At 38.0% G+C, this 11,707-nt stretch overlaps 1 protein-coding gene and 2 non-coding genes across 3 annotated transcripts; all 3 read left to right on the top strand.

Annotated features, from left to right (window-relative positions):
* The first annotated feature begins 592 nt into the window (after positions 1 to 592).
* Positions 593 to 11,242, top strand: LOC114355850 (chymotrypsin-1). The gene is made up of 7 exons (XM_028308881.1): positions 593 to 641; positions 7,974 to 8,074; positions 8,529 to 8,620; positions 9,116 to 9,362; positions 9,905 to 10,051; positions 10,590 to 10,688; positions 11,112 to 11,242. The coding sequence occupies exons 1-7, from the start codon at positions 593 to 595 to the stop codon at positions 11,208 to 11,210; spliced, it is 834 nt and encodes a 277-aa protein (XP_028164682.1). The 3' UTR covers positions 11,211 to 11,242.
* On the top strand, positions 1,430 to 1,513 carry TRNAL-CAG (transfer RNA leucine (anticodon CAG)). Its single transcript has one exon. It is a non-coding gene; the product is annotated as a tRNA-Leu (tRNA).
* Positions 7,405 to 7,488, top strand: TRNAL-CAG (transfer RNA leucine (anticodon CAG)). Its single transcript has one exon. It is a non-coding gene; the product is annotated as a tRNA-Leu (tRNA).
* Positions 11,243 to 11,707: the final 465 nt, after the last annotated feature.

Raw genomic sequence — 11,707 nt, 5'->3', positions numbered from 1 at the left:
CCCCCAATGACTTCCACATCGCACGGTTGGTAGCGGCCTGCGTCCAGCGCTTCCCTGCTACCTTTATGATATCGTCGGTCTACCTTGTGGGGGACGACGTCCCACGCTGTGTTTTCCGGTACGCGGCCTCCATTCCAGAACCTTGCTGCCCCATCGGCCGTCGGTTCTGCGTACTATGTGCCCTACCCATTGCCACTTCAGCTTGCTAATCCGTCGGGCTAGGTATGTCAGCCCGAGTTAATTTGATATTGTAAGTTATTAAAAAAAGTTTTTTTTAATCACATCATCGTTTACCTTAAGAATAATAAATGTACTTTTATCTAGATTGCGTGAGGCACAATTTCAATTTATTAGGAACAATTCACTATAGGGGTATCACCATAGCTATTTAGCGCACCACTCACGCGCAGCGCGTATGACGCACAAACGGCATGTCAAACTAGACTTTCTAGCACCGTATGTCCTTGCAATTAGGTCGATTTTACAACAATAATGTACAGCTTGAAGTTCTGTCGTCGGTACAAGATAACTGATTTGTATAAAACTGAAAAATCTATTCAAAGTGTCAGTTGTTTACTGAAGAGAGAGCAAAATGTTTGTCAACACGTTGGTATTTGTTGGAATACTATGCCCTATATTTGGTGAGCGAAACAATTTTATTGTTATTTACATACTATATGTAATATTTTTATTAATTTATTTAAGTAGATAGGCAGCCCTATCTTATTTGGTAAGCTAGAAATCATGGTAATTTTTCTTTAATAATAAAATAATTATTAATAGACACAGTTAGAACTATTTCTTATTCCATTAGGCACCATAGTTAGATGGAAGAAAATTGTTTAAAGATAAGTTTACTTTAACCATTTGTTCTTTATTTTTTTGTTGTGTGTACGAACTTTCTTTTTCGATAATCAGTCCCGGGTTTGGTTCCCGTTCTAATCCAAAAAGCTTAGAACTACTGCCTATTTTCAGAGACATCATCATACCATATGTTTAGGCATATTAATAGAACGTAATTTATTCTATCTACTGTACATTCGTCATCGTTATGCCAAAACTACTTTTAGTCCAGTAGAATTCAATGCAGGATTAAGTGCCCTTTAACCATCATGAAGACCACTTTTCGATAGGGTAAGTCCTTTACGCGGTATAACCGGAAAACCGAAAAAACGCCCCTTTCGGGGGCCCCCACCACTTAAGCACAACTCCGTCGAAGTCGAAAACTTAGGAGAGTCTTAATGGGCAACCAATGAAGCCATTAAAGCACAATAATTGTAGGAATTATTTCCGATTTAATCAATTTTTGTGTTTAATTCTACTGGCCTATTTCATTTACTTTGCCAAATTACCTTGAACTCATGACGTCATAGTCTATATTCGGCGCTACAAGTCGATAGCGGCTATTAATTTCGAACACGGTTAGTATGTCAGGATGGCCGAGCGGTCTAAGGCGCTGCGTTCAGGTCGCAGTCCACTTCTGTGGGCGTGGGTTCGAATCCCACTTCTGACAAATACTTTTTGCTTGATTTTGTTTTAATTGCAAGAATATTTCTTTTGATTTTATTTTGGCATCATTTTAATTACCATATAGTTAAAAGACTGAATGATTTTGTTTGTTCATCGTAGTAATTCTGTACTGTAGCTGTAGGCACCCTGTACCCTTAGCACGAATAACTCTCGTAATCATAGTGTATTTCTGATACAACTATATAAACACTATTTCGTTTTTCATACAAAAAAAAACATAATATAATATACAAGTACGATATTTAATTTTATTCGTACTCCAGGTAGCTGTGCTGTGCCTACTGATGATTTAGTAATTAATAATAAATAACCCCCGTAAGGAACGGAGGCTTCGCAATGGATTATATTTTAGCAATTAATATAAATAACCCCCGTAGGGAACGAAGACGTCGCAATGAAGTCGCAAAAACGGGACACTATTTTCACTACGAAGTCGCGAACACATTAATTGATAAGTATAATTATTATTTTTATCACCAGTGTCATCGGAGTTCTACTCCTCAACTGATCCCAATGCCCGAGAGGACTGGGAGCGCATAGTGGGAGGCACCAAAGCTGCAAATGGATCCATTCCGTACCAGGTATCATCATCATCATCATAACAGCCTCAGGACGTCCACTGATGAACATAAAATTCCCCCAATGATTTCCACATCGCCCGGTTGGTAGGTAAAAAAGTTACTTGCCCCGTTTTGTTTCTTTTGCCTGATCATGTTTGCTCAGCAAAAAGTTTCAAGATAAAAATGTTGTCTTATTACATTACTGGACTATTCCCACCTCTCGTTTCCACCGCTGCAACTCCTGTGTAGCCAGGATCTATATAGCTTGACCGCCACAAAAACTCAACCAGTGAAGGTCAAGTTTGTTCCGGGGGAAAGTCAAACTGTCAAACCTTAATAAAATTAATTAGAAGAACATGAAGTTCGAAGTTAAGGTTCGACTTCCCTCCAGTGCAAAGCCGATGAAAACTACACAAACTACAAAATCACAAGTTTAGCTTGATGTGCTCTGTACTTATTTATTTGTATTTATTTAGGTCTCCCTAAGATTTTGGGGCGTGTGGCACTTCTGCGGGGCTTCCCTGGTCACTCCGCGGGTCATACTGACTGCAGCTCATTGTGTTGATAGGTATCTACTTAAATTTTTATTTATTTTATTCTTTTTTAGTAAAAAAACTTACAAATACACAATGAACCACGTTCGTAATTCCATTTACTGTTGGTTTTTTTCCGCAATATCATATCTGTAAATTGTTGCTAAAAATATGATCAGGCGCTTAGCTTTTATTATAGGTACTAGTTGTGGTACTAGTACTAACGTAACATCAAAATTAATTTACTAAGCAACATATCTTTTTATAAAAAAATTGTATAAAAAATCAAGTCACGTGGTCTTCAGGGAATCTATCAAGATTATTCAATTTCGTAATTTATAGCACCCAATAATTTATTGCGATTATGATTGTGGTCTCAAAAAACAAACCGAGCTTCTCTTCTTGATTTACTCCTTCCTTACTCATTAATTCTATAATTACAGTTCTTTTAAAATAACTGGTTATTTCTTTTACCGTTGTAACAAAAATTCTGTATCTCCAGAATAAACCCCAAGTACATCCAGGCTATAGTAGGCACCAACCAACTCCGCTACGGTGGCACAGCCTACCCGATCCGAAAGATAGTGCGGCATGAAGAGTACGACGATGACGTCATCAAGAACGATATCGCCATCCTCTTCACTCACAAGGAGATAGAGTTTGGGAGTACAGTGGACGCGGTGGAGCTGAATGATGAGCCAGTGGAGAAAGGGGAGGATCTGGTGCTGACTGGATGGGGGACCACTTCTGTAAGTGTCTACTCCTTTTTAACTTTTACTTTGACTTTGCCTTAATAGCTGTATGATCACTACTGGATAAAGGCCTCTCTCGAGGGTCTAAAAATGATGGACCAAGACCAATGCTGGAGAAAACCCTGGATGTTGGGCTACTGATTTTAAGATGATTGTTGATAATATTAACTATGATACCCCGTGACATGTCACGGGGTATCATAGCTCATGAGTAGAGATATGCCATGGCATATCAGGGGCCAGGCCCCCCTGAACCCTAGATACGCCAATGCCACCGAGTGCGAGACCAGCCTAATACTATGGTCACGGCCATTAGTTCTAAAGCTAATGTTTTCAGGGATAAAAAGAAGCCTTCACATTTTGAAGACACCACCTTGGAATAGTTTCCCTTCCAAATAAAGCTTAAAAATACAACAAAGCATACCTACCTATTGAATTATTCAGAACATTGATATTTGTTGGAAGTGGCTTCACAACTGTTAGTAAGGATTAAAGTATTTGATCATCAATTTATCTTCTCTCCAAGGATTCCACCCACGATCTTCATGAGATCATCGGTCCAGACAATGGAACCTCTCACCTAAAACGATGTTTATTCCAGTACCCAGGCCGTCTCCCCAACGATCTGATGCAGCTGGAACTCAAGTCTATCACGTACGAGGAGTGTAAGGAGGCGCATAAGAACGTCAACGCGGTATTCGAAACCCAGATCTGTGCGCTGACGAAGGCTGGAGAGGGCGCTTGTCATGTGAGTTAGAATAGATTCAGAGTCAAAAATAAGCAAAAATACCTTACAGGGGTTGTTGACACACTGGTCAGTTGACAGATGTTTTATGAGGTGTTAAAACGCGACTCTCCCGTGGATTTTGTACAGCAAAAAGAAATATGACGTCTCCGAGAAAATAAAATGCGCAGTGCGTAAAAGCCTTTGGTAGCAAGAACATCATAATCGCGTCTATTACAAATAGGGTCACATTGACAGTGTTTAGTTTGATGTGCTGCTGTAGTACAGAAATTGAGTAGATTTAGATCAGAAAGTACAACGAAAATCTGCATTATTTGTAATCCCATCATTTTTGGTGATATTAATTAGAGAGTCCAAATGAACAAAGTTAACTAACATCCTATCTTACAATACATTACATACCTATACAGTACAGTACAGTTACATAGTTTTAATTTTCAGGGTGATTCAGGAGGCCCTTTGGTAAGGGAAGGCAGACAGATCGGCATTGTCTCTTGGGGCATCCCGTGCGCTAAGGGCAAGCCTGATGTCTATACAAAGGTATGTAATTAATTTGTATTCTAAATTATTCAAAATTTTACGCTTTAGTGCGACAAGAAATATAAATTAGATTTTATTACAAAGTTAGTTACTACAAGTCGACGAATAAAAGCATGTTAAAAACACAATGTATTCCCATACAAATAAAATTTTAACTGCGCTCGCTCTGTCGATTGATTAATTAGTAAGTTATGGAGAAATGTTTGAGATTGAATGTTTTGGAAAGAGTTTCTTTATTTGAATACCAGAATTACTCCCATTCGGATCGGATATTAATAAAATAAGTACTCAAATGTGTCTTCAATTTGAAGACTTGCGAAGTTGAACTGCTATAAGTAGGCTAATGATAAATGATGATGATGATAATTAAATGTTTGTTTTCAAGGTGGAAGCCTACATGAGGTGGATCGAGAAAACTCTATACGATGACGACGAAGACCATCTGAAATACCTTAACAATAAGAGAAAAACTAATCGACATTAGTTAAGAATGCAGTCAGCTACTAAAATGTCTGTTATTTAAAGAACTAATTTTTAATTAATAAATGAATACTGTAAATTCTTATCGATGATTTTAGACGACAAATGTATGGGCTTATCACGTAAAATCGATAAAATGGCATGATAAACGCCTATCGCGGCGCGCATCCTAGGCCTACTGCAGTGGAGACTAACGCCCGTATTCACAAACAATGCTTGCTTAAGGCGATTAGAGTCCTCAATCCGCGCCAAATGGGCATATTGTAAAGCCTACTCCTCTTTTACTGCTGGACAGAAATAGTTGAAAAAAATATATGTTATACAACAGTTCAAGGACTACATTTGTGACGTTTGAATTTTCGCTACGTCTCTTTGTTCTGGATTAAAAAAATAAATACGGGACATCGATTTTTTACTTAAATTCCCTACTCCTCCAAAACGGCTATGTTAATTTAAAAGATTTTTGCACGAATAGATTAGGANTTTTTTTTCGTTCGTTCGTTCGTTTCAGCCGAAAGACGTCCACTGCTGGACAAAGGCCTCCCCCAAGGATTTCCACAAAGACCGGTCCTGCGCCGCTTGCATCCAGGTAGGTACTTCCCTTTTTCGATTTTTTTTAATAAATAAATAATCCCAAACTAAACTTACCTTTATATGTACTTTAAAAGAAAACCATACGAGGTTAACGTAAATGGATGCTTTTTACAGTGAGACAAAGCAAAGAGCACAAGCATTTTATATCCAAAGTTATGTATGTTATACAGTGTGTAACAAAAATCCTTGTTCATAAAACTTAAGAAACGTCATAATGACGTAGTAGACGCCGCTCAGTAAGAAAATCTCTTTAGTAAAAACTAATGTATGTAGTTATAATATTATGTTAAATAATATTCATCTAGTAGTATATTAAATAGCCTGTAGGTATTTAATTTTATTTATGCAGTCTTGTGCCCATTTTACAAGCTTTATTTTCAATTTGCGACGATTTTTTCAAAAGTTTTTCATTAACATCATCATATTTCAGCCACAGGACGGCTGAAATGATGATGATGATGTTGATGTCCACTGTCCACTGCTGAACATAGGCCTCCCCCAATGACTTCCACATCGCACGGTTGGTAGCGGCCTGCGTCCAGCGCTTCCCTGCTACCTTTATGATATCGTCGGTCTACCTTGTGGGGGACGACGTCCCACGCTGTGTTTTCCGGTACGCGGCCTCCATTCCAGAACCTTGCTGCCCCATCGGCCGTCAGTTCTGCGTACTATGTGCCTTGCCCATTGCCACTTCAGCTTGCTAATCCGTCGGGCTATGTCAGCGACTTTAGTTCGTTAATTTGATATTGTTATTTATACAAAAAAAATTTAACCACATCATCGTTCACCTTAAGAATAATAATAGACTTTTATCTAGATTGCGTGAGACACCATTTAAATTTATTAGGAACAATTCACCATAGGGGTATCACCATAGTTATTTAGCGCACCACTCACGCGCAGCGCGTATGACGCACAAACGACATGTCAAACTAGACATTTTCGCACCTTAAGTCCTTGCAATTAGGTGTATTTTACAACAATAATGTACAGGTTGAAGTGCTGTCGTCTGTACAAGATAACTGATTTGTATAAAACTGAAAAATCTATTCAAAGTGTCAGTTGTTTACTGAAGAGAGAGCAAAATGTTTGTCAAAACGTTGGTATTTGTTGGAATACTATGCCCTTTATTTGGTGAGCGAAACAATTTAATTGTTATTTAGATACTGGATGTAATATTTTTATTTATTTATTTAAAAATAAATAAGCAGCCCTGTCTATATTTGGTAAGCTAGAAAACATGGTAATAAATTTTCCTTTAATAATAAAAATAAATATATCACCATTATCATTCCATTATTAAAATATAATTAATAAATCTTAGTTATTATTAGAGTAGGTACCTACCATCATTAGTTAAAAAAATGTCTTTATAGATTGTTTTTGTTTACTTAAATAATTTGTTTTTTATGTTTTTGTCGTCTGAACGAATAAACTTTCTTTTTCGATACTCAGTCCCGGGTTTGGTTATCGTTCCAATCCAAAAAGTACCTAGATTCTAGATTACCATAGTAATAGAACGTAATTTATTCTATCTACTGTACATTCGTCATCGTTATGCCAAAACTACTTTCATCTACTTTGCGAAACTACCTTGAACTCATGACGTCATAGTCTATATTCGGCGCTACAAGTCGATAGCGGCTATTAATTTCGAGCTCGTTTAGTATGTCAGGATGGCCGAGCGGTCTAAGGCGCTGCGTTCAGGTCGCAGTCCACTTCTGTGGGCGTGGGTTCGAATCCCACTTCTGACAAATGCTTTTTGCTTGTTTTTGTTTCAATTGCAAAAATATTTCTTTTGATTTTATTTTGGCATCATTTTAATTACCATATAGTTAAAAGACTGAATGATTTTGTTTGTTCATCGTAGTAATTCTGTACTGTAGCTGTAGGCACCCTGTACCCTTAGCACGAATAACTCTCGTAATCATAGTGTATTTCTGATACAACTATATAAACACTATTTCGTTTTTCATACAAAAAAAACATAATATAATTATACAAGTACGATATTTAATTTTATTCGTACTCCAGGTAGCTGTGCCTACTGATGATTTAGTAATTAATAATAAATAACCCCCGTAAGGAACGGAGGCTTCGCAATGGATTATATTTTAGCAATTAATATAAATAACCCCCGTAGGGAACGGAGGCGTCGCAGCGTCGAAAAACGGGACACTATTTTCACTACGAAGTCGCGAACACATTAATTGATAAGTATAATTATTTTTATCACCAGTGTCATCGGAGTTCTACTCATCCACTGATCCCAATGCCCGAGAGGACTGGGAACGCATAGTGGGAGGCACCAAAGCTGCAAATGGCTCCATTCCGTACCAGGTATCATCATCATCATCATTTCAGCCACGACGGCCACTGCTGAACACAAAACTCCCCCAATGATTTCCACATCGCCCGGTTGGTAGGTATGAAACAGTAAAAAAGTTACTTGCCCCGTTTTGTTTCTTTTGCCTGATCATGTTTGCCCACGACTTTAAGCAAAAAGTTTCAAGATAAAAATGTTGTCTTATTACATTACGGGACTATTCCCTCCTCTCGTTCCCACCGCTGCAACTCCTGTGTAGGCCACAAAAAGTCAACCAGTGAAGGTCAAGTTTGTTCCGGGGGAAAGTCAAACTGTCAAACCTTAATAAAATTAATTAGAAGAACATGAAGTTCGAAGTTAAGGTTCGACTTCCCTCCAGTGCAAAGCCGATGAAAACTACACAATTTTGTCGCAAAATCACACGTTTAGCTTGATGTGCTCTGTACTTATTTATTTGTATTTATTTAGGTCTCCCTAAGATTTTGGGGCGTGTGGCACTTCTGCGGGGCATCCCTGGTCACTCCGCGGGTCATACTGACTGCAGCTCATTGTGTTGATAGGTAAATATTTATCTTAATTTATACTTTTTAACTAAACTAAAGTTACAAAAACAATTATGCTTTATTTTATTGTTCAATCAACCACGTTCGTAATTCCATGTACTGTTGGTTTTTTTCCGCAACATCATATCTGTGAATTGTTGCTAAAAATATGATCAGGCACTTAGCTTTTGTTTTATTTTACGTCCGTAACATCAAAATGAATGAAGAATCAAAAATGTTTATTTCTTAAGTTAATTTACTAAGCAATATATTTTTAGTTTATGCACAAAATCAAGCCACTCTGGTCTTGAGGGAAACTATCAAGATTATTCGTAATTCATAACACCCAATAATTTATTGCGATTATGATTTTGGTCTCAAAAAACAAACCGAACTTCTCTGTCACTTCTCTCCTTGATTTACTCCTTTCTTACGAATTTAATTCTACACAGTTATGTTAAAAATATTTTGGTTATTTCTTTTACCGTTCTAACAAAAATTCTGTATCTACAGAATAAACCCCAAGTACATCCAGGCCATAGTAGGCACCAACCAACTCCGCTACGGTGGCACAGCCTACCCGATCCGAAAGATAGTGCGGCATGAAGAGTACGACGATGACGTCATCAAGAACGATATCGCCATCCTCTTCACGCACAAGGAGATAGAGTTTAGCAGTACAGTGGACGCTGTGGAGCTGAATGACGAGCCGGTGGAAAAAGGGGAGGATCTGGTGCTGACTGGATGGGGGACCACTTCTGTAAGTGTTTTTTCCTTTTTAACTTTTACTTTGACTTTAACTTTATGATCACTACTAAACAAAGGCCTAAAATAACTCTCTAGGGTCGAAACGAAGGACCAGGACCACTGCAGGAGAAAACCCTGGATGTTGATCTACTGATTTTAAGATGATAGTTGATTTGATAGTATTAACTCGTCAGCTACCCCGTGACATGGCATATCAGAACCCTAGATAAGCCAATGTTACCGAGTGCCAAACCTGGCTAATACTACATCTTTCGAATCCTGGTCACCACTTGAAAACGGCCATAAGTTCTAAAGCTAATGTTTTCAGGGATAAAAACAAGTCTTCTCATTTTGAAGACCAAATAAAGCTTAAAAATACAACTTATTCAGAACATTGGTATTTGTTGGAAGTGGCTTCACAACTGTCAGTGAGGATCGAAATACTTCATCATCAATTTATCTTCCCCCCAAGGATTTCGACCCGCGATCTTCATGAGATCATCGGTTCACCAGACAATGGAACCTCTTACCTAAAACGATTCATCTATCTTCCAGTACCCAGGCCGTCTCCCCAACGACCTGATGCAGCTGGAACTCAAGTCCATCACGTACGAGGAGTGCAAAGAGGCGCATAAGAACGTCAACGCCGTGTTTGAGACTCAGATTTGTGCGTTGACGAAGGCTGGAGAGGGCGCTTGTCATGTGAGTGGAAATGAGACAAAAACAAGCAAAAATTCAATTGACATGCTTTTTATGAGATGTCAAAACGCGTGAGCTCACATATACCTATTAGAATTTGTAGAGCAAACTCGTAGTAACTAGGAATACATATGACGTTACCGGGAAAACAAAATGCACGAGACATAGACAGTGCCTGCTTAGGTATGATGGATGACTACTAAAGGCACCGACTATGTCTACGTCACGTCTTAAAAATGCGATTACATTTTATTGCAAATCACACAAATACCTGAGACAAATACATAGGGTCACTGTGACAGTGTTTAGTTAGATATGCTGCAGTAAGTAGTCCAGAAATTAAGTAGTTTGACATCACAAAGAACGCCTAGTAGGTATTCCAGAATCGGCCTCCAATCTTACACGTTTGTGAAGCTCTACTTTTTGCCAATACTAAAACGAAAGTCCAAGTGACAAAATTATGTAGCATCCTGACTTAAAAAAATAGATAAGTTTTAACATTTATATCGATATATTACATAGTTTTATGTCACCTTTGCAGGGTGATTCAGGAGGCCCTTTGGTAAGGGAAGGCAGACAGATCGGCATTGTCTCTTGGGGCATCCCGTGCGCTAAGGGCAAGCCTGATGTCTATACAAAGGTATGTAATTAATTTGTATTCTTAATTATTCAAAATTTTACCCTTTAGTGCGTCTAGAAATATAAATTACATATTATTACATAGTTACAAGTCGACCTAATAAATTCATGTTAAAAACACAACATATTCCCATACAAATAAAAAACTGCGCTCGCTCTGTCGATTAGTCAATTAGTAAGGTATTGAGAAATGTTTTAGATTGAATGTTTTGGAAAGAGTTTCTTTATTTGAATACCAGAATTATACCATTCGGATCGGATATTAAAAAAAAAGTACTCAAATGAGTCTTCAATTTGAAAACTTCGGAAGTTGATTGCGACCGAAGACAGGGTTAAATGGCTAGGGCTATGTCTAATAATGAACTGCTATAAGTAGGCTAATGATAAATGATGATGATGATAATTAAATGTATTTGTTTTCAAGGTGGAAGCCTACATGAGGTGGATCGAGAAAACTCTATACGATGACGACGAAGACCATCTGAAATACCTTAACAATAAGAGAAAAACTAATCGACATTAGTTAAGAATGCAGTCAGCTACTAAAATGTCTGTTATTTAACGAACTAATTTTAAATTAGTAAATGAATACTGTAAATATTTAATTACTGTCTTTTCTTTATAAAAAAAATCATTACTTGGCGACTAAGGGGCAAATATGCGAACTTAAGGCTTCCCCAACGCGTCTTTCCAGCGTGGGGAGTGTAAGCCAAATCCTCACTTCCTAGTTAAATTAAATAGGGTTGTGCTGACCTGCAGTGGAGACTAGCGCCCGTATTCTTAAACGATGCTTGCTTAACTGAAACAGCAAATCGAACGCACAGCGTTGAATAGAGCTCAAGGGTCTTAAGCTATCAGTCCGATCAAGTTAAGTACAACGTCTAATCAATTTACAAAGACTGGCACTCTTGGTGTTTAGCTGTGATGGTTCGCGTGTCACCCTGTGCGTCCACGCACACTATGAGACCTCATAGTAATGTTTGTGAATACGGGCGGAAATTACCTAAAAATGACAATAAG

The sequence above is a fragment of the Ostrinia furnacalis genome, unplaced genomic scaffold (assembly GCF_004193835.3).
Source record: "Ostrinia furnacalis isolate ACB-3 unplaced genomic scaffold, ASM419383v2 OfSCF2566, whole genome shotgun sequence".
Classification (NCBI taxonomy): Eukaryota; Metazoa; Arthropoda; class Insecta; order Lepidoptera; family Crambidae; genus Ostrinia; species Ostrinia furnacalis.
Note: the sequence above shows the minus strand (reverse complement) of the source record. Positions and strands in the feature narration are given on the sequence as shown.